At 41.6% G+C, this 24,084-nt stretch overlaps 1 protein-coding gene across 1 annotated transcript in view; it reads right to left on the bottom strand.

The window, feature by feature from the left end:
* ITPRID1 (ITPR interacting domain containing 1) overlaps positions 1–17,071 on the bottom strand; it is a 34,320-nt gene extending 17,249 nt beyond the window's left edge. Inside the window, exons 1-5 of the mRNA XM_082479571.1 lie at positions 17,032–17,071; positions 16,148–16,234; positions 15,337–15,539; positions 8,955–9,547; positions 6,719–6,773 (exon numbers count right to left, since the gene is read on the bottom strand). Of these exons, the coding sequence (XP_082335697.1) occupies positions 6,719–6,773; positions 8,955–9,547; positions 15,337–15,539; positions 16,148–16,234; positions 17,032–17,063 (970 nt within the window). The 5' untranslated portion in view covers positions 17,064–17,071. The remainder of the gene's footprint in view (positions 1–6,718; positions 6,774–8,954; positions 9,548–15,336; positions 15,540–16,147; positions 16,235–17,031) is intronic.
* Between the last annotated feature and the right edge of the window lie 7,013 nt (positions 17,072–24,084).

The raw sequence follows: 24,084 nt of genomic DNA, 5'->3' as shown, positions 1-24,084 counted from the left end.
TTCAAACTTTGCCAGGTCCTCCTCCTACTTTTCCTTGAGAGTCAGTATCACTTCCATCTTGTTTCAACTGAGCTTCAGCCAACTGTCATTAATTCAGATTCGTGCTGCTGCCAAATGTCGGGAGAGACGGGTGATGGTTGTGTCTGCTTCTGATGAAAATGAGAGGTAGAGCTGAATGTCATCAGCCTACACTGTAGATCACGTTACATCACAACTTCTCCCAGTAGCAGCTGCACAGAGATAATGAATAAAAAATAAGCCATCGCAGGGAGCCTCGTAAGGCTCTCTGCAACTGAGAGCACCTCACAAAAGGGAGGATGGCTTCCAGCAACCTTTATGGAGACCTTTGAGAAAAAAAAATGATTGAAAAGCCCCTGTTTTTTTTTTTTTTTTGCTAGGTCCTGCAACTTCTGCCTGGTCAGCAGTGCCCAAAGCAATTGGGAGGCCAGAACAGGTATTTGGTTTTTGAGTGTTACTTTGTAGATGTCAACAGCCAATTACAATAGCTCTATTTCCATGGTAATAGCCATTAAACTGTGTTCAGGGGGTCTAAGAGCGTCAGGCTTAGTAAGCCTGTCTCTCTTTGCTAGTGATATTTTCATGAGGAGAAATGCTAAGTATCAGTCAGTAGTTGACAAGTATGTAGAAGATCTATGGAACAGGAATCATATTTCTCATCCATAAAGAAATCAGAGTTCTTCCAGAGCATAAAAACACTCACAGGTCCCTTTCTCACAGGTGTCACTGACAGTGAGGGGAATCAACCCTCTCATAGCAGCCATGGCAAAGCCACGTGGTGCTATCAGGAAAAGTACGTGCATTCTCACAAAGCTGCCTTGAAGCCTGAGCTGGACGTGGGGTTGGGATTTTGAATTTAGCAGCAAGGTTCAAAGGGTCAGGCTGTCGACTGGAACAATGAGTATAGCAACATGGAGGTCCATGACTGCACAGGCAAAGCTCTGATCCTCCTGTGCTCTGCTGAGGACGTGGGAAGAAAAGGCAGAGGAGGAATTATTAGAAAACACCTTTCAAGACCTCAGCCCAACTTTAGCACAACTAGATTTCATCTCAGAAGTTTTTATTTGTTTAAAAGGCTATCACTGTTAATCTAAACCAATGTCTCTTGAGTATTTTGTTGTCAAAGTATTTGGTTGCCCTCCTAGATACCCAAGGTATTTTATGATTTCTTTCCCCCTAAGATTTAAACAACAACAGGTTTTATAACTTTCACTGGGCCATCTGCCTTAAGTATGTTGTGTGTGCATATCCTTTCCCACTAGGATGAATCAGCCGGCTGCAGGAGGACCTAAAATATGACACATGCGTGCAACAAAATGTTATAAATGTGCAATGACTTTTAGGAATGTACTCACTAAAAATCATACAACTCCCCAGAGCTCCTGGGATGGCTGCCTAGACCTGAGGACTGCAGACAGGGTTCCCTGACACCACTGATGGGTGGCACAACCTCCCAGAAGCCATTTCAAAAGTCTGCCAGCCTTCCTTTCTTTGCTGCCCATCTAGTTTCTGTACTGGTGAATGTGACGTCACCACCTCCTGGGTCTCCAGCTTCACATCCGCTGCTGAACTTAGGCATACGCATATGTGTGAGATACCTCAAGGAGGACTGTGGCAAAACGAAGCAGTCAGGGTATTCTCAAGAGCTGCAGAAGTAAATTGCCTTTCTAGGAGGACTTCTCTGAGGGAACCAGACAACTCAAGATGCTTCGGGACAGGGAGAAGATGCAGGAAGGTTTGAAGAGTTACCATTTCACAACTTCACTTTTCACTTTGCTTTTTTTTCCTGTCTCTCTTTCCTGGCAGTTTCTGCTTCTTTCTGGGTAGGACTTTGCTCCCAGACTTCTTCAGGCTACAAAATGCATTAAAATGGTACAGATTCCTCTTATTCTCACTTACAGGCCCCTTATGTCAGTAACTGGAAAGAGCAAGAAGGCCTTTACATGGCTCATGTGCAGAAGAAGGGAAAAATACGGGCTGAGGCATCATGATACAAATGGAGGCAACCCAAAGCAGCTAAAGACGGCAGAGGTCTCCTTTGTGCCAGGTCACTTGCAGAAGAGAAAACTGTTGTGAAGAGGGATCTATCTATTATGGATATATTATCTATCACGTTTTATGAAGAGAGAACTCATATTTGGAGACTGTATGTGATCATTAACCAATGCCAAAGTTTAACATAAACGTCAGGCAGTATTAACACAAGAGCAGGTATCGGACATTTTTAAGTTCAGCTCCTGATTTTCATTGCAGGTTTAGTAATTCTTCCCTTTGGCTGTCTCTTTGTCTTTCCCTTCCCTTTAATCTGAACTTAAAACTTAGTCTGTGTTATACGTGAAGAAAAACTGTGGTGTAGGCACTACAGCAAATAAATGCTAAATAGCTGTTCTTTTCTTCATGCTGAAAATAGAGAAAGGTACCTGGAAAATTCTGTACTTTTTGAAGCATGCGTGTTTTCTTCTTGCACTTTGGAAGACGTTGCTCCTTCAATTGGAAGCAGACATTACAATGGATAATGGATAATAAACAGGATTCACGTTCTTGGCACTCAGTCAACTAAAAGAAATACCAATTGCATTCTGCGAATATTCCCATGGTGCCAAACCACCAGAGGAGTTGGTGAGTAGGAGGAGTGAAGGTGTGATAATTGAAAGAATTGCTACTTGATAAGTCACAGGAGCTAATGTGTTAGCTCAGCATGCGGGGAAGCTAGGACGTTCCCAGCTGCCGCAAAAACTGGGTGTATGCGATCCCTGGCACCACTCGTTGGGACAAGATGAATCACAAGCGCTTCGGTAGCGAGCTACCATGTCACAGGGAGCCAGATGGAGGTGGTTACTTCCCTGATTGATTGCCTCTTGGGCTACCAAGGGCTTTTCCAGCAGGCTAATGCCTTTCTGCTGGCACTCGAACGCCCGGGAGCAGTATGTCCGCTTGGGTCAGCACCGTGCCGGAATTCCTGCCTTTTGGCTGCGTGGCCGCCCCACAGAGGGAGAGGGAAGTAAATAAGGAGCAAGGGGGAGCGGGTGACTACAATGAGCACCGACTTCCGATGCCTCCCTAATAGACATGTCTGCTAATGAATTTTCAGGCACGTGCTGAGTTAACGGGGGTGAGCAACATCGAAACATCCTTTAGTTAAACCCAGTGCTTTACAAAGGCTAATTGAAAAAGGAAGGAACGGGGGGGGGGAGGGGGGAGAACAAGGCTGAAGAGGGGGTGGAGGGGGAAGGTAAACAGCTCTATTTTTCAAATGCTGAATATGAAATCCCTGCAACAGATGAGTTTACATGCAAGCCTGCACCTCATCAGGGCAAAGATACAGTGAGTGGAGTCAAGCAATTTTCCTCTGCACACAGCATCCCCAGCCCCTTACCCTGCCCAGCCAGCTTTCTCAACTGTGAGCTTTAGAATATAAACAGCCAATAAGTAAGGACAATAACTGTAGTTCCTGCTGAGAGCTAACTCTGCCTGTCATGCATTTGCTGGGTCCTAATACAGGACAGTGAATAAAGCTTCATTACAGAACAATGGAGTTAGCTGCCAGAGCCTACAGATTTGAATAAACAACAAATAAGCAACATCTGCTCCAGCATATGTGTATGGTAAAAAAAAAGTCACAAAATAAAAGAATTTGTAAATGCCAAAAGCAACACTAAACTGCCAGTGCTACTGTAGAGTGAATTTTTAATTGCACATGCATACAGGCAGGCTGTGGGTATTAGTCTCACATATGTCTGGTTGCTGCCAACCTGGGAGTATAGATGAATTTAATTAAATAAGGATTATCCCTTCTCCCCAGTACAATTACTTATTTATAACAATGATAAAATTGCCTAATAAAAAAGATTGTAATATTTTTTAAAACAGAGCTAGCAAACCCTCTGCTTTCCCTGTAAGTCATTCAGGGATGTTTGGGGGGTTTGAGCGTCTTTTAAAATTAAGTCTCAGCATTCTGCCAAGAGAGAGGGAAAAAAAGCCTTATCATAAAGCCTACTGCAGTTAAACAGCCAGAACCTACATTATGGAGAAATATAAAGAAGACACACAGCAGCCAGGGAATTGGCTTTCATGGGGAGTGTAGAAAATTAAGCAATTGGACTAAAATTGAGGCCAGGCTACAGAGCCAAGGGACAATACCACTGGGACGAGTACTTCCATAAGTCACCCGTCTCTAATATGCTCCATCTAGGCAAAGTAGTCTGTTCCTATCTATCTCTATTTCTTCTCACAGTGGCCACCCCGCACTTTCCTGCTCAGGCGAGCTCCTCTTTCAGCGGGGACATGTCAGGCTCTCACATCTTCATCATCACTCACACCCTTTCCAACAGAGCCCACAACGAAAGGAGAGTGGGCCTTTATGGTATCAGGCACTGCACGAGCCTTGAAAAATAGGCAGCCTGTGCCCCAGGGAGTTTGGAGGCCAAATCTAAATTCAGGCATGCTCTCCTGGGAGCTGAGGTTTTCCTTGTGCAGGCTTCTGATAGACTCAGTTTCCTACTTGCTCCTACTTTGAGGATCCCTGCTTATGGGTCTGAGCCACATTCTGCTGAATTCGGTAGGAACCTTCTTAAGAGCTAGGTATTAGTCACTACTAACAATATTACGTTCATAACTGGCAATTTTTAGACTGTTTCCATGATGCACAACAAGTTGAAGTTGCAATAAAACTCCCATGGGTATGGAGGGGTACGCCATTTAAGAGCAGTGGGAAACAGAGAAAGAATATGAAAGAAGCCTGTAAAAAAAGCTGGAAATCTCCACTTTAAATTTAGGCCAAGCATTAATGACACTAAAACAACACAGAAAAAAGAGGGAGAGGTATTCCAGTGTTTAGACAAAACTCTAAAATAGTATTATGCAGCTGCAAAGGCATAAATCTTACATAAGTGCAGTTTACTTGTATGATTTTGATTGATCACTTAACTAGATGATAGTCTTACCAGAATTAAAACCAAATAATTACTTTCTGTGTTTTCTGTCATTAAATTACTGCTAAATAAATTCTTATTCCTATGTCTTAAAAGATTATTCAGGGCATACAGTTATTTTTTTCCCTTACATTGTGATTGATATACCTATACAATCTGCTAAATCCTTTAGCTAATGCCCTTCATCATTAAATAGCACAGTCATTTTTTAGAGGTGGACAAAGAAAGGAAAAAGGCGTTTGTGGGTATGTTATGATGTTTTGAATTTTTTCCTCACTGGGCTATGTCCACATTCTCTTTTTTTAATTTCTCACTGAATGTTTGTCCAAATGGTGTTTTTCACTGCACCAATCCTGAGGAATTGCTATTCTTTGTATAGATACTGCTATGAGTAGGACAACTGGTATTGGGCCTCGTCTTTGTTCATGAAGATCAAGACATCCATCAGAAAACAAAATCAACGAAACCTCATGTAACTCAGAGGACAAATCATAGAGTCTGAATAGCAACAAGGACCTGACATTAGGCCTGAAAAGTCACTGGAGTCACGTGTTGACACATACAACCCTGCCAGAAGATGCGGCAAGAGCAGCTGAATGCCATAGGTACGCAATCTATTACGCGCTTAAAAACACCCCAGCAAAATAGCAAAGGTATGCTTACAGATAATTTGAAAACAAAAATAAACCCTCCAGGACTGAGGAATGAATCCTATACTCCATTGCCTTTACTCATGTCTAGCATTTACCAAGAAAAACCCAGACACTTTGATGACAACACTGGCCTCACTGAAGCCAGTGGTACTTATGTCACTGCCTTCAACAGGCTCACGATTTCACACCTGCAAATCCAGCTGTCCTCAAAAGGTGAGGGCTCACCAAACTTTCATCTTTGTCCCTTGCTATCTGCGCTTCTTGCTACTTGTTAGTTCTTTCACATTAAATTTCTGTCCCATTTAAAAACGAACAAACAAACAAACCCACAAACAACTGCCAGTCCTGCTCTAAGCACTGGTTGGAAAGGGTCATGAGAGAGCAAGGCCAAGCGCTCCCTGCTCTGAAGGCTGAACAGCCGTTTCTCCAATACCACCACCCCTGCCAGCAAACGCTTCTCAGGATCCAAACTCAGATTGCCCCAAATGACAGCATAACATCTGGTCTAACAGCTTTGCTTTTAATCCTTTCATAGACTCCTCACATAACTTATTTTCTAACACATGATTCAATACTATGTCAGCTCATGTGATGACAGCCTATGTGATACAGGAGACTCAGATGATGGGGTAGAGGCCATGCTGCCACCAGACTGTTCTGGTTGCACGGTCCTGGTTGAGTTGTGTACAGAGTGGCTGCAGAGCCGTTGTCTCCAGTCTCCTAGCTGACTGCTCTCCTAGGGATCTGAGAGTTGGCGGATAAGGGGTTGTCTGAGTCTGGCAAATAATTCATCGAGCAGGAGCGAAGCTTTGGTGTCACCTGGAAGAGTGGAGAGGTCTACTTAAAACATCAGACAGGGACACCATGCACTCAAAGCTGTGCTGTGAGGTACCCTCTTCATGTGCACTCATATCTCCCTGACAAGCTGAGTATATTTCACAGCCCTATGATTTGTTGAGTCATATAATCTAGACTGCCATGTCTAGAATAATGCATCCAAATGCCAGAGGTGATGGGAGCAGAGAGGGAAAACATATTGTTAGGATAAGCTTTAGAAGCAGCTACATGGGAACAGTGTTTTGAAAACTGGCAAATTGTCTGTTTCTGAACACTCACCTAAAGTGGTGTCAGGAGCATTTCCACATGGAGTTTCATCCTCAAAACTCTGAATCTGAAAAGAAAATGAAGAGAGGAGGAAAATTTACTATTGATGGTAATGATTATGAGTGCATGCCTTATTATGGAGGAGGGAGGTAGGAACAAAATCCAAAAGATTTCTGGACATTGCAAAGTGAAAACATGAAATCTTTCAGATGGTTCCTCTTTGGTTGTTTCCTTTTAAAAATATTTGTTCTTGTAATAAACTAGGCTCTAGTCTCAGAACCTTTCCAAGCCTTGCTTAAAGTAATCAATACATAAAGGTTCCTAATACATACTACATTAACAATCTTGTTTGAACAGCCTCAGAGAAACGTCCCTAGAAAAAAATATAACTTAGTAGAAGACACTCAAGAAAATATAACCATATGGAGGCAAATTCTTGCCAAAGAGTGTATGTAAGGTCAGAATATTTTTCCTCTAGGAATGAAGACCCATTTGACTTTTTCCTAGTATCAAGGGGAACATTACGTCATGATGCTGTATAAGCTCCTTCAAAAAAAGACTTTATAGAAAAGGGGATCTATTAGATACAAGTAACACATGAACATGCACGTTCGGTGTGTCCTCCATACAGTCTGTAGCTCAATAGTTCTCTAAACCCCTCATTGTCAAAGGTTAGAAGATACAAGAGGATTGTTCTATATGTGACTGTTATTCTGTTCCCCATACTTCTGCTACTGGCTACTGCCAGACTAATGATTTAGGTGGCCTGATGGTTTCAGCCAGTACACAGCTCTTACAGCCTTAATTTAATGATGTGGTAGAGAATACTCAGAAGTCAAACAGTATATACCCTGTCTAATCTGAACATACAACATTCACCAAACTGTCTTAGACATCAAACTGGGGAGTTTACAATCATCTGCATTTACTATTCTGTCATTATCCTCATTTTTGTGTGAGCCTCTAGTCACAGAGCTGCAAGTCCAGCATGCTAAATGCTTTACAAAGACGTATGGACTGCTTTGGGATTATAAATTTGCTGTGCTGGAGATCTCTGAAAGACACCCTGTCCCCTACTGGGGCTGATAATCAGGCCCATGCTCTGATTCTTGAGTCAGGCCTGCTGACACGAAGGCCGCACCAAACCTTTCACAGAAAAATACACTTTTGGAAGGACTTCAAAAGATAAATATCCCTCAAAAATAATGCCACCACCTTAACTGGACCTTTTCTAATACTTTAGAAACTGGAAAATTTGTTAAGCCTCCCAACTTTTCCAGCCATTCGCTGCTCCCTCCTTTCCATCTCTTCCCTTCCTCCTTCCCTCCCTCTCTCCCTCCCTCCCATGCTCCATATATTTTCAGGAGGCTGCTAACCATTCCATTTCTCCTCCTTTCTTTGATTCTTACAGTAGAGCCTAATTTTTTGACTCCTTCCTTTTCCTCATTCTTGAAGAATGGCTGGAAAGGGAAGAGTATTCCTGTTGGCATCCCAGTGGAGTCTGTATGACTGGAGAGTATCCTACCATTGCCATTTTTCTGCGGTAGTATGGCCAGAAAAAATGCTGTTCACACAACAGCTCTAGATGTAAGAAAGGGTCCTGGTCTCTGCTACTTCATGTTGAACCCCCTCTGACAACCCCCTGCTGCTAAAACATACAGATAGCTGAGTATCATGGACTTTGCAAACTGGATATGAGAACAAGCTGCTGCTCTGAGTTATTCTGGTTTTAGGATGCTCAGCTTACAGTGATAAAATATTTCAAACACTGCTATAAAACCAAGGCTAATTTTGTGATGCAACTTTCTGAAAGACAACACCAGAAAATGAGCTTGGGGAAAAAAAAAAAAAGATAGAAAAAAAACTCCAACCCTGGTTAATGACTGGATCTGTAAAAATATCCTTTACCATATGTATTACTGTTCCTGCAACTTCCTTCTATAAAAAACCCAAAACTTAGCACTGCATAAAACACTTTGGCATCTTACACTATCATACTGGTTGAATGAATCCTACCTCAGTAACTTCAGTGCCAACTTCTTTGACAGTATCCCAACACAAAGACAATTTAAAATAATCAAAACCCCAATGAGTAGTGTAAATCCTACTGGTTTTTCCCATAATGCTGCTGCATGGTGTTTGTTGAAGCAATTTACTCCAGCTTCTATCCTAACAAAAAGAATCCACACTTATACCATAAATATGGGTGGAGATACATTGCTAGCACAATACACAAAATCCACCTCACCTCTTCCATTTCAAATGACTCTGGCAGCTTGCAGTTTAGGTCGGCCACTTTTTTGAGCACGTGGGCCACAAGGGAAGGTGGCTCCTTTCTTGACCTGTCTTTGGCAGGCACCTCACACGCAGGAGAAAGGTGGGGCTGTTTTGCAACCAGATGTGACGAAGCCCAGGCTTTCCCCAGCGGAGTCGGTGGGCACTGGGATGCGGGATATGCCGAGGCGCCTTGGACTCTTGGGGTTTGCTGCTGGGTCAGACAGCCCAGTGTAACACATGCAGAAAAGCCCGCTTGGACTGTCCCCCTCTCGGCAATATCTGCACAAGGATGGGGTTGCTCTTCCCTGCTGGGCAAGTTGGCTTCCCCAGGTGCCAGCAAGCCCTGTTTCAGCAGCGTTGTCTGCTGAGAAGCCCTTTTCAGGAGCTGACTGAGTCTTTTCCACTTCGCTCGTGTGACTGCAGGTTTGCTCTTTGCAGCACCCAAGAGACGGGTCTCATCCCTGCCGGCGTCCTGTGCTTTGATCTGTTGGGTGTTGACATTGGTCAGCAAAGACGAGAGGGCACTGGTTACATGGTCAAGTACTTCCAGCTGTCGAAAACGTTCTTAAGTTTGGCAGAATGGAAGGCAACATGGTTATTAAAAATTATAATTTGAAATAATAAGGTACAATGATTATTCAAACTTGTCATTGCCAAGAAACATACTAAGTACCGCATTCAAAAGTGGCTAAATTTTTCCATTTGCTTCCAGAGGATCCATTCAGGCTACATACAGACGTCATTGCATAGTTCTTTATATGAGACAAACACTTACGCAACGTTGAATTCGTGGGGTCAAGTGCAGCTGAATGCTCCTCTGTGTGATTAAAGGTTACAGAATCCAGCCTTAAATTCTCCGGTTGGCTGGGCCAGACTTGGCTGCCATTTTTGAGGACTTATTAAAATTCATGTGAATAAAGTTATTAAAATGTGATCTCAAATGTTTACAGCTGGCAGCTGTCCAGGATAACTGCAAAACGCATATAGCCATTAACTGATAAAAATTGATCACAGAAGCTATATTCTCATTTTCATAGCAGCACAGAGCAAAACACTTATTCCCCAGAAACTCACAGCTGATGTTGTATAAAGGTTCCCAGATTTTTTTCATTGTACTAACCTCCTGTAATTTCTGGGTCATTTTTTCCATGGCATAACATCTAAAGAGAAGCGGATAATGTTTTCTCTGAGGGATCCTAGAGATTTCCATCGCTACACCACTATGAAGTTATTTATACAAAGAAACACAACACATTTGCTTGCACGTTGTGTCTGTACCTATCCTGAGGCAACGAATATGTCACCAGGACTCCTCCTTCCTTGAGAGATTCATTGAGGACAGTAGACAGCAAAATGCTCACTTGCTTGGCTGCTGTGTCTCTTAAAGAGCAGCCAAATTTACTGCATGCAGTCTGCATGCCACTCCATTCACAATTAGACAACAAGGGGATATTTAACATGGATCTGAGTTGGTCTTTTGCATTGAGGACCAGCCCGTGACATGTATTTCCTGATAGTTACTATATCTCAAGAATATTCCTTTTTTTCTTCGCCCCAGACATTGCCTGATTTTTAACACTGGAGGAAAACGTTGCCATTGCTGCCACGTTTTAAGACATGGTCAAAGGTTTCACCTGATGTTTAAAGGAGTTACTTGATCTATCAGTACACACATTACACAGTGTTGTATAGTTTCCCTTTGCATAAGTTTGGGATGTCAGAGTAAATAATTTTTGGTTTTGTACATCCACTGTGCTACCACATCCTCTCCACGTAAAGCACATTTTATCCTCAGTATTTCATCTGGCTCGCACTACGTCAGGCCATAAAAATGACAAGTGTTAATGTCCTTTGACTGACAGTAGCACAGCGGTCCAATCCTTCTTTTGTTTTGAACCAGAACCAAACTTACTGCAATTTGAAATAGTTTTTACACACTGCTTAGCTTTTGTAAGTTATTTCAAAGGGCTTGGGACCCCTAAAGAACAAATCAAACAAGAGAAATGATAAATGAACAACATAAAAAATCCCCTTACTCATGTGCAATGTAATAAATACACAGGTCGTGAAGAAATTATGTCAGGGACAGCCTTGCTTCATGGACTATTTCTCTCCAGGCAAGCAGTCCCTTCAGTTTCTAAGGGTGCCCCCCAAGGATCGTGTCTCAAATAGGCAAGAGGCTGATAAGATCTCCTTAGTCCCTGCAGCCTGTTGCAAAATAGTCTAAATCTGTAGCACAGATGAGATATTAAAAGACATAAACAGGGATTCACTTTCACTGGAAACTTCAGCTGAAACAGCAAATGCCTGGACTGTACACAAGATCAAGGAGTCTTCAACAGAATCTGTATTTTTACGGGGCTTCTAATGACTTTATGATCAATCGTTTTGTAATTTAGGAGGGGAAGCCCACAGTTTTATTCCTCCTTCCTTAAATCCGGTATTACATAGGCTGACATAGTTATCTACATGAAAGATTTGGAAAGTCTTCAGCATGCCCACAGTAGAATGAAGAAACGCAGAACTTACCCAGAGCCAGCAACAATTTTTTTTTTTCACAGCAAGTGGCAGAATTTGGAAAAAAATCAAAAATTTCAGTGGGAAAAATTGAGATATCTGAAATTGCTCAGTCTTTCTCAGGAAAAGTAAAGACAAAAATTCAGCATTGTCTACTTTGTCATATATTAAAATATTTTCCTTTTTTTAGATTGATTTATCTTGAGTCTTGGCAATGCTGCCTTTGCTTGAATTGAAGCTGTACTTCAGAGAAGGTATTTAGCAATTTACATTTTATTTGTCTTCTAGGGGTAGATTTACTGGGTGATATATATCTCCAAGGATGTGTGCACCTCTATCCTAGCTGACCTGTGGTGGTCACAAGACAACTACGTACTACGTGAAATGGTGTCTACCTAATACACTCATCTTGCAGAGGAGAGGGAGACTTGAACTACAGCTCCAGTGAGGGGCGTGCAGCAGCTGAGACAGACAGAAATGGAGTGATGATAAATCCCCAGAAACAAAAACACAGACCCCAGAAGGTTTAGATCTGACAGTATGGATAGGTGGTACTAAAACATGGTGGTGTTTTTTTATTATTATTAAGCATCAGATTGAAACATTCCAACTTTTCTGAACTAAGATGTTCAGAAACTTGAAGTTTTCAGAGAATTTTGGGATCAACATATTCAGAAATATAATTGCTTTTCACTTAACATAATTTCTAATTTTCAGGTGACTTTATTTCTTTAGTTAGAAAGTCAAATATCACTTCTAATGAGGTCAGTAAAATTTTCACCACTGGCTAATGATGGGGGGTAAGCTTTTCTTTTGGATCCATCTGAGAAACTGAAAGGGTGACCGACATTTTTGAAAATACACCTTATTTTTACGAACGGAATCTTTTGAAAACTCCCTCTGACAATACTGGGGAAACAGCACTACGTGAGGGGACAATTAATAACTAACTCTATAACAATCCACATGGAATGTAAAAGGTCTAATCAGCAGTGAAGGAGGCCTAGAAAACTATATTCACCACAGTCAGGGAATAGCCAGACAGAAACAGAGAAGGTCTGCGCTAGGAAATCAATGAAATATGAAAGTGGAGAGGCATCACTCTGCTATGGAAGTCCTTGGTCTCTCTCACCTCCCTCTCCTTTTTTTCTCCAGGTTTCTTGTCTTCCATATTGTACCTATAATCTTTCTCCTTATCTCTTACTTTCTCGGGATAACACATGTTGTACTAAATCAATTAACTTTCTCTGCTGATTCAGGGAATAGGAGAAAGTAAACTGACAATGAGGTAATCTCTCAGGCATTTACTGACTCAGATTAAACAACTTCTTCCTTTTCCATGGCTAGAGACAAATGAGAGGGATTCAGATTGTATTTGTATTGAAATGGTTCAGTGATAATAAACCAACCAGGGTGAAAATAACTGAATTCATCCAGCAGGTCTCTGGGAACAGTGGTTCAATACAGTTTTGAAATCTCTAGAGGTAGCACATGGTCTGCCTCCTTTTGGCGCTTTCATTTCAATGCCCTGGTGAAACAGTCCTCTGACAGTAAGGAGTCTGGAGTTCCCTAAATTGTTCATGGAGAGGTAAATGCTGTGGAACATCACTAGACCTGAATCTTCTACTTAATTTACAGATAAGGGTCCTTTTCTGGGCCTTCTTCTGGAGGCCTTCAAAAACACCTATTCTCCTCATTGCCATTACAGGGAATGTCGGTTTCTGCTTTAGAAGAGATGGCTCGTCAGATGCCTGAAAATTTAGGTGCAGAATTAATACTGAAGGTAGATAGATTAGCTCCCACTCTGGAAGGGCAATCCATTTTAAAATCTAATAAACATGAATTTGCCACTCTGCCTTCTTGCTATACCTCACTGCAAAATAATTAGACAACCTAAGGTTGGCGAGATTGGAAAAAAACAGTTTGCAAACAAATGCTATCTGAATATATTCCTCAGGCCTTTGTACGCTAAACCTGATACAACCCTTTTTAACTGTAAGTCCTCTCCTGGAACACCAGCTGTGGGAAGGTACTTGTGCAAGATTACCCACATGGTCACCTAGACAGACTAGCTGCTTCTGAGAGGTGCTTTAAGTGGTGGCTGGATGATCACCTGCAGACGTTGCCTGACTCTCTCCACTTGCTATGGAGATAAAAAGGCTCTACAGTGATTAAGCTCCTTGAGGCTGTGCTTCAGCTAAATGCCTATAATTTGGTGCAATGAACCAGGCTGAGGTTAATCATCGCTTATATGGAAACATGTAGTCAGTAAAAAGAGAAGAGGTAAGTATCTCTGAAGGATGAATCCCACCTCTCTCGATTAAACATTCCCAGCCCTGGCACATACTTAGGAGGTCTAAGCAGATGGTGTGAAAACCCCCTCCCAAACTGTCAAAAGCAAGATAATATGTTTTGATGGACATCACACCCACCAAAACCAGAAATTCAAATCTTATCTTACTTCTCAGCAACTCCCCCGTACAGATAAGCCATTAACATGTACTAAGAGTTCTCCCATTGAGGATGACTGCAGGACGAGTCATTAAATTCACACCTTGGCTTACCACTGCCTGCCTTCACTGTGCAATCTCCTTCCCTCAGAGGCTCTTTCTCTTCTTTCACTCCCTTCTGGTTCTCTACCTTCTTCCCTGAGGTCTCCATCCACCATCCACTCATACTGATTATCTCCGATCCCTCTCTCCCTCTCAGAAGCGTTACAGAGAGAGAAAGAAAGTGAGAGCTGAGAAACCTGTTTGATGTGTCAGTTTGCTGTAAATATTGAAATGTGTGCACAGGGCTTGCTATAAAAAAAGAGAGAGGGAAAAAAACACATTTTTCACAATGCTCTGACATTTCTGTTTCAATTCTCATTCCGTCCATACTTCTTCCTTGGTGTAATTCTAAATGGGAATACACGGGCTATGTGAGAGATCCTGCTTCACTGAGCATCTTAAGTAAACAAAAGATTTCAGGAGCCATCTGGCTATCCTGTGCAGCAAACATGAGGGGAAACGATGTCCAAATTGGACTTTTCAGATGGGTGATATACCAGCGAATTAACAATGCTATTTTAATGCAGATATATCTTTAGGGTAAGGACCTTGTATGCATTTCTCAACTGCAAAATACACAACATGAGAACTAAAACCATCTAAAAATAAAAATCAAGACTGTGTGCCCTAAATGCTGTGATTTCATTGTACTTAAAATACAATCCTCATCTACATCCTAGGGCATATTTGAACCACAAAACTGTTAGGCTTTATTTAGGGATTTTTGTGTCAGATGCACAAGCTCTGGCAGCTCTAGTCTTGGGAAGTTAAGACCTTATCGTCTGCTCGCCACATTTCCCTGTGAAAGGAGTCCTGCTTTCACAAAAGGGAAAAGGGAATGCGAGCCCACATCTGGCCTGGTTGAATTTAAAATCCTGTTTATTGGCTTACACCACCAATGATGGTGGGTACGTGGTGCTGGTGAAGTGGCTGGGGCAATGGACCCATGTTCAATGATGCAGCCTCTGCGACACCGTTGGCAATCTCTGGTAGTGGGGTAGGTCTTACAGTGAGGGGATGGGCAGTTATGTTTTAAAATGCCATAAGCTGGTAAATCATAAAGCACATAAATCAGTCCACAGCTGAGGACTGTATTTCAGTCATATTAGGAAGTATCATTGCCACAATGGTGTACATGAGGATCTTCGCTATCTCCTGAATGTATGTCCCTTTTTCATGCATTTTGTTTTGTAAGCCTCCTCTTCCCTATCTTCTCAGTCCCCACTGCTATTTATTTTACTTCCTGGCTAAAATTAGTCGTCTTCTCAAAATGTCTCTCCTTACCATATAAGTTTGGTCTCTCAGTGTCCATCCGCTGCTTCTGAGCTTCCAAAAACACTCGGATGTTGATCCCTTTTGCTACAGAAGCACCACTGAGGAACCGAGGAGGGATTTTAGTGCAGACATCAGGTTCTTCTGTACCAAACCCCAAATCAAGAAGTATTTCCACCGGATCCTTTTCCCAGAGTGCCAGCCATTCAGTGATGCTGTGATGAAAACATCAGGATTATTTACACCACTGTCTTGGTATCTTGGTATTGCTTTTCCCTTGCAGTCACTATCATATGGTCTTGTTTTTGTTAAATAATTCTCTTCCCTTCTTCTCCCCACTTGTGGAGACTACTGCTTAAGTGAAAGTAGTCATTATTGTTCACATTGCTAAGAGATTAACACACACGTTCCTCCCCCCCTCCCCCCCCTCCGAGGAATTTGGTGGCATGGGATCTCGATAGCTTAGCAAAAGGAACATTAATAAAAGGTGTAGGTTGACAGCTCTGCAGGCTCACTTCTCTCTAGACGCAATACGGACAAGGCATGCTACAGCTGCCATGAGGCCTCACAGCCTTTTACCTTCCAGTGGATTGAAAGCCCACTGCAGTTTCAGGTAGGTTTCTTTTTTTACTGGTACAAAATGCAGTTGAGATCAGACATTTGTTATTAAAATGGTCATTCTGGTCTTGTTAAAATAAATGAGGAGATGCCTTTTACAAACTAAGACCTTCAACTGCTTATTCAAAGTTTTACTCACGTTTGTTGATCTCTAAATGGGCTAATTCCTTGTATTCCTAGCTGGAAATACATGGAAATAACTAACCTCTGGGGTGCACCAGTGAGCGAGTGGGAAGAGCTGAGACTGTTGCATCTTGACATAACCGGACTTTCTGAAAACTCTTGCAGCGACCTGGTTGGAAAAAAGCAACAATGAAATGTGTTTACTCATGTGCTCCTCTGGGATGTCATTACGATTTTTTCCGAGAGTAAACATTTGCGTTTTGTCTTGGTTAATAACGATACATAATAGCAATGCCGTAGAAGAAGAGTCGGCATAAGAGTGTGGCAATACGCTTATTCTCAAGAACAGTATGTTACAGTAGGTGTGAGAACGTAGGTGTGAGGTACCAGTAAATGCTAATTATAAAGGTGGCAGAATGGCTCACTTTTGACAGATGGTGAATCTTCGGGGAACCTTTAGGGAGCGCGGTTTCTCTAGCCACCTACTTCAAAAGATATAATTGCTCCTAACAAAGTTTTGGAGAGACAAGGCACAATGAGTTGCAGCAGCAGGAGTGGCACCTGAGAACAATTCTGTGCTTCCCTTCTCATTGTGTTTGTATCCGCTAATCTGCAGAGAAACAGAGAAATAACTGCTTTTCAGAGCCTGCTCACTGCCAAAGGAACGTCCTGCGGCATGGTAGTCTTTATCAATAGGCAAGATGACATGCTTTTGTTACACCCAAGATTAACTTTACCTACACATACCTATCAAGGTCAGTAGCAAATGTTTATATACAGTGGAAGCATTGCCTTGATCATTTTTTTTTTATCATTGCAGGTTATCCATCAGCTCACATCTTAAACAGGCCTTGAGGGATAGGTAGATTTTTGAACTAACACAAAACCCTAAAATTCCTCCTTCTGTCATAAAGAAAAGGAAGAAAAAAGAATTAATACCAGATCTCTATGGTGTCTGACACCTACCTCCTGTAGCTTTGCACAGTCTTTTGTACCATTTCTGGTACTGACAAGAAAACCGCAAACAAGAAGAAATAAAAATAATTTCTTTTCTTACCTTTTTTCCCCTCAAAACAGAAATGTGTCACACTAGAAAAAAAGACCAAAAGACTGATGGCATGATATAAAGAAACATTTTAGCTCGGTTGGCAAAGTTGCAGAACAATACCATTGTGGGAAGCTCAACTCACAGCGTATGTTAGTCATAAATAACTGCAATACATGTCAAAAAGAAGGGGAAAATAGGTGCCTTCATATTTCATAAACCAGTAGCTGTACACTCTAAGCCCCTGCTATTTAAAAGTAACCACTATGAATTGGGTTCCACCGTCTGCTGGAGAGCCGATGGAGATATACATACAGAAAATATTATGAAATTAGCTTTCAATCCCTGCCCTTTCAGTAAAAAAAATGAAATTAAAAGATATTATTTTAAATTTTCATTCCAGCACATGCTGGCACAACTTTTTTGTATATAACAGTTTTTCAGGTGTAACTAACTGGGATGTTGAAAGTATTTTACTATTCATTTCTCTGGGCTTTGCATCATGCTCTAAAAGTGTTTGAGAGGACCGAAACAGTTGCAGGACAATTGCAAGAGTTTCTGGAGGAGAAAATATTTGTTCAAGAACTGCTAACATTGTTCACTGGACTCCAAGTGTGCTATAACTATGAGCTGTAAGGTACACATTTCATCATTTCATGATGATGACATGGGAGTAAGTCAGATGCAAATACGCAGTGCCTGTAATTGTCACCCTCCTAACGCTGAAATAACACATTTCTTGAAAGCTGGGGTAGCATTTGCCTAAGAGCACAGTAGATATCCTCCTGCATTCCACAAGATTAATATTTTTTGTCTAGCTTTTAAAGTTTTCTTTTCTGTTTAACAAAATTGTGTCAATAAAGAAGGAGAAAACATCCTTTCACATTCTCTACTGGATTATTCTTCCGCTCGTAAATTCTAACACAAGCTCCTTCTGGCTTACTCAGTGCAAGGATATCTATCCAAATTGAGAACATAAAGGTTACGGACATCCTGTAATTTGCTGTGGTAACATAAACCAGACTTTCTAGCAGCAAACTGAGCATAATTTGAATAAGAATCAGCAACTTGTTGTATTCCATTTTCTACTCACGTGCCAACAGAAGCTGTAGATTCACTACAGAAACGCTTGTGAATGTAAAAAATAAGATCTCAGAGTGAGAGTTAATACAACTTTTCCCTAGCAGCATGTAGGCACTACTCTCGGCTGCAAAACATTATACCACAAACTGGCTGCTGCTGTGATTTCCTCAATAGTTCACATTGTCAGGACCGAATAAACACAAGTGTTGCCAAACTAAAAACCTAGCACTGAGAAAAACTGGGCAGGGTGTTAAGTAAATAATTTAATGATGGGAAACTTGGTGTTTGTAGGAGGTGTAAGAAGTAGTAAGTCACCAAAAAATCAAGGGCTGAGACTTATGATCAAATGGGCAGAACTTGACAGGTTGCTGCAAGTTGGGTGAGAGGCAGTAGCTGGTGTGGCTGTACTCTCAAACCAGATAAATTTTGACTGTCTTTTGCTGTAGGTTAAAGCAAGTTGAATTATCTTGTATTGCTGTAAGTCAAGAACATGTTAACATACCGTTACCAAGGCTAAGTCATCCAAGTGACAGCAAGCTGCTCAGGAGCCCGTGTAGACCTTGTGACTTAAACAAACTTTGCACGTAGTGCAAGATGGGCCGTTTCACTCATGGTTAGAGTCTCCACTTCTTTCTCCAATGAGAAGACTGTCATGAGAAGTTCCTCATTAGAGAGCTTGACATTTTATTAGAGATTGTTTTCTCCCTATTTGAGAGGTCACAGATAGAGTAATGGGAAGGGTGCGGTATTTACATTTCCTGATCTGTGTAAGTATTTTGTTCCTGACACAAGAAACACTGAATCTCATTACCAAATGGGAAGATACTTTGGGGGAAATAATGCCCTTTAGAAATCTGTCAGAAAACCTTATGAAAACAAACAAACAAACAAAAAATACTTTGTAAACCAACTGTGGTGCTAATTGGTGCTCTGTTTACTGCACATCTAAGTATATCTTTGCTTATGAATAATATATTTTGCTAAGCAAAATGTGGCCTCTGATACTTGAGGGAAGATAAGGCATTTTAGCCTCAATAATCTCTGCTTAACAGGAGACAGGATTAAATCACATATTGTTGAACCACATCTCCTACTTGTGAACCCAATAAACAAAAAGTATAGATACAGAAGCACAGATAAATAATATTTTGGTCTTCCAAAAGCAATAAAGAGGTAGACATTTTCAGGAACATGTGAAGAGCTATGAGGTGATTTGGATTTCTGGCTCCTTTCCGGAAAAAAAAAAGAAAAATCTCTGAATTTATTACATTCAGCAGGTCAGGAAAGTATGTGAGAACAAGCAAGAGGTTCTGCATTCAGGTCGGGCAGAATTTCAGTCACCTGAAACCCTTGTATCATAACTTCCAGATCACTATGCAAATCCATCCTAGAAACCTCCACTCCTTCAAAAGAAGAAAATAAAATTATGCCAACGGAGAAGGTTGAACTTAAGACTTCTCTGTTGAAGACCTCATGTGAGAATCTTCTCATTACGGCTCCAAACAGAGGAAAAAATACACAGATTATCCATGAATATCAGCTTTTCCCAATAGCCCCCACCCTCAGAGGTCTGTGGCGCTTGATATTTTGTAGTGAAGCAGTCCTTATTATAAATGGCAAATGATGTTCTTTCTTACTGGCCCACTCTTGGCCTTGTGGTTTATCCCCACTTATAGATAGACTATAAGATAAAAAAATATTAAAAAAGACAAAGAAATTAAATACCCCCAAAGAATGGCTTCTCTTTCCTGAGAAGAGACGAAGTCAGGGAGGCAGGCAGATGGACAGGCACAGCACAGGGCACTCGGGGCATGGACGAGCTGAGAGGGGGTGGCTGGTAGAAAAACAGAGCCATAGGCTGCCCGTGAACATCACCTACTTTCTCCTCAACATACACCGCCTCTGTTAAATGTTGAGATTCAAATCTTGTGTTTGCGCTTAACGCAAAGACCGTGAAATTTTAGCATTCTGCATGAGTAAAGTCTGTCACTTCTGAACTTAAATTTTACTAAGAATCTAATTAAATCAGCTTATCCGGGGCAGGAGTGAAAGGAATAGAAGCAAAAGCTTTTTCCATGCGCCACATAAGAGGCAGCTGTGTGATAGCTCTCAGCTGATCCGTGTCTGCATGGTGAAATGGTAATTGTTAATGACACCAGTAATAATAGCCAGCCCTGCAATTCATGAGTTTGGCTGACTTGGCCTTACCCTACCACTGGAAAATGCTGCTATGACTGTTACATAAGATTATAATGATTTTTTGCTCCTCACCATACCTCCAAACATCATTCCTAAGGCTGTGTCTTTTTGTTTTTTGTTTCTCTGGCACAACCCTGCCTCCAACCAAATCTGCTTCAGCTGCATTGGCTTAAGCAGTGAATGCATGAAGCCATACTGAAGACTTCATGGGAAATACCACTTTTTCAGACTTTACTATTATCCCAAAGAAGGACAAAAAGTTAAAAAAATTAGAATTTTGGTGAACAAAATACGTTCAAGTTTAAGTAAGCTCAAGGTTAAACTGTATTTCCCTACAGTAGCACATTGCCTCATGGAGTTGTAGGTATGTGTAACCATAGTTTGTGGCATAAATCATGGCCACGCGTCAGGCTACATCACCCTTGTGACACCCAGCACTGTGAAATTCCCGTGATGTAGCAGACAGCTTGATCAAAAAGCTATCCAGGCACATGATCGGGAACACTATCCTTCAAGGAATACCGTGAAACTGAACAGAGCACTGAGATACATTTCTCATGAGGCACTGGGTTGTAAGCAAGACATGTCAGTTCAGACTGAAGAGTTGTGTAAGAGTGTTTTGATGCAGTTCAACAAAATAAAAAGCTCATTCTTTGGTTGAAACCAGCCAACGCGAAATAGTTTGTTCTGAATTTTCAGGGGTCACAATTTTCCTACAGGAAACGTCAATATTGCAGACAGTGTATGTCCTATTGGAGAAACTATGCAATGAATAATTAAGTAATAATATGAGCCAAACACATAAAACACAAGAATTCAACCAGTGATGAATATTTTCTTCTATAGTTTTCTAAAAATAAAAAGTAGAGCCCTTAGGTAACATATTGCCAGATCAGTTTATAGCTATTAACCACCTTGTTGTACAGCTTAATTTTTGGTGAATCCCGGAATACATGAGAAATATCGGGAGAAGGGTCTAGTAATTTCTATTAGTAATCTGAGGGCTTTTTTTAACCAAATTTGGAAAGCAAAGTAAAATCCTGAATTATTCATTTGTTTCTATTATCTGCCAGTCTCCCGTATTCTGCAAGTATCTAGCAGTCCTCATGAAAATGGAAAACTAGCTTTTCTGATTCGGCATGAATGCATCCCGAAGCACAGTTCCTGCATGGCTTGGAATGGGAGAGAAAGTCCACTCTTGTGCAGAGGGAGGATTATTGCATCCTGTTTACCAAGCAGGTAAGCACAGCACAAGCCATCAGCCTTGTTTGCCCAAGGCCAGGCAGGAAGCCTGCAGCAGAGCCAGGTACAGATCCCAGCTCTCCTGCCTTTCCGTTCAGTTCTTCGACCTGAAGGTAAGCAAAGATGGCTCAGAAGTAATCAGCTCATTGCTGAAAAATGCTACGGGCAGGCTTCTTTTCCATCAGGTTCAACCAAAACCGCTGAAACCATCAGTTTAAGGAGCCGCCTTGCTCTCTGTGACAGAGGATGGAGGGAAACTCTGATCTGCAAGATGGCTCAGTCGGACACAAGGTAAAGCGGGAAGCATTTTCATTGGATTATCAAGATTCAATGGTGCAACTCTCATTAACACAGTGAAAAGACATGGAAAGACTGCAGCAATCAGAAGTCTTTAGAGATCTAATGTTGATGTGTAGAATACAGTATACGTGGATTTGCAATGTTACTCTGTTTTTTGTTACACTACAGAGCAACAGAGTTTTCTTAAGACTCTCAATCTCTGCCTAGCTATAACTCTGAAAGTTCATTACTGGTGCACTGAAGATTAAGTAAACCAGTGTGTTTTCTCTAATCTAGTCTTTTAGGGTCCCTTTATAATCAATGCAAAGAGTAAGGCATCTCCACAGCAGTTCACCTGCGTTAGGAGTAAGAGACAAGGAGCTCTTTGGAGTTGGGAGGTGCTTTTCTCCACTGACCAAAGAAGCAGCATAGCCTTGGACTAAACACAGAGCTCTGGGATGGCTAGTCAGACGATCCTAGGTGTAAGGTGACATACCCTGACAAGTGGCACGTTTACCCAGGCAGAAGTGAGAACAGTAGAACAAAGGTGAAGTTTTGATGAAAAAGATCAGATTTTGCAACCACCAAACACCAAGTGTTACCTTGAGTATCAGTTTAAGTACCTGACACGTATAAACTGGTCTGGGGAAACAATGGATTTGTGCAAATTTAACATTTCAGTAGGAAATACAAACAGGTGCACAGATTCCACCAGCACCTCTATGGGAAAGAACAAATGATTGAGAATAAAAATGGAGTTAGTAGCTAAGAGGAAAGTGTGAATGCTTGTCACCGGTATGAGCACATTACTACCCCAAAAAACCCCAAACCCTTGACATTACCCTCAGTCACCATGGGATGCTGAAAATCTGCAGAATCCTTTTTTCCAGTCTAACTGAGCAGTGATGGTCTACCACTTTTGATAGTGGAGAGTCTTCATCTAGGTGCATCCATGATGCTCTGCTGCACAACAGAATCCTGCCCTTGTCCATCTCAAAGCTATGGCTGATCCATTCATGCCATCTCACAAAGCAAGTCTGAAAACTAAAGAAAAAGATCCCCTGTCCTTACTTATCGTAAAGCATCAGCAGGTGTTGTTTCAAGGAAGGCATGGCTCAGCGACCACTGAAGAGAAGTCTGCACTTAGCTATGCTGAGACACTTGATCTGCATCACCTGGGAGGCTGCCACCACTTCCTCAGCAAAAAAGCCCATCCACCAAGGTGAACTGCAGCTTAAAGAAGTGCTTTTATGACTCTCCTGTCTTGAAAACTCAAAGGAGCGATGTCTAGGTCTCCTATAATCACATACAACAGCCAAGATGTGACATCAGAGACAAAAGATTTTACAAAGCCAACTACCAATGAATGGGGTGGGAAAAAATTGCTTTCCTGTCTCTTTTGTGAATGTTCTTAGGACAAATAAACCAGAATATTCGTCATTCTTTGAAATCACTTAGGCTTTTAATTGTAGTTAGTCATTTATCATTGGGTTGGTACACTCACTGATTTTTTTCCTATTATTACCTTTTAGGAATCCTTGAGACTAATAAAAAGCCATGAGTAAAAGTCTGAAGGAATGAGCTAGCAAGCTCCTTGGTGCAGACGATGGGGTATACAGCGTGAACTGTGTTTCTGAATCTTTTGTCAGAGGGAGTCCCGAGTCTCCTCTACTTACTATGGCCTCTCAAAGTCCTTTCAGTCAGAGCATCGCAGTTACACATGAAGGGTGAAAAAATACCTGTCACAGCATTTGGTCAAAGAAGAAAACTGCAAGGGAACAGAGCCTCCCATCTGTACAGAGGAGTTGCCAGGAGAAGCGCCTGGGCAGCAGTAGGACGTCAAAGAAAGGACAGTATTGTTTTGGGGGAGTAAAGGGAGTGAGTGAGGCAGAAGGACCATTTTTTCATGTTAGGATGACTCACAGCGGAGGAGATGCAGTGACACCTTCTCAGGGCTAGAAGTCAAAGTTTAGAGCTGGTTTAATTGAAATTAGCTCATTTCCCAGCTGAGTAATCCACTGGCCTGATTCTCCATTGCCTGACGACTTGCACAGCCATTTACCGCAGGGCACAACGAGGGTAAGATGCTACAATGGGATTGAACTGTAAATGACACAACATGAAGGGCAATAAAGAGTTTGGCCCCAGATGTGGGAAGTACAGAGGTAACT

The sequence above is a fragment of the Vanellus vanellus genome (genome assembly GCF_965231255.1).
Source record: "Vanellus vanellus genome assembly, chromosome: 2".
In the NCBI taxonomy this organism is placed as follows: domain Eukaryota; kingdom Metazoa; phylum Chordata; class Aves; order Charadriiformes; family Charadriidae; genus Vanellus; species Vanellus vanellus.
The sequence above is the reverse complement of the archived record's forward strand: the minus strand, read 5'-3'. Positions and strand labels throughout refer to the sequence as shown.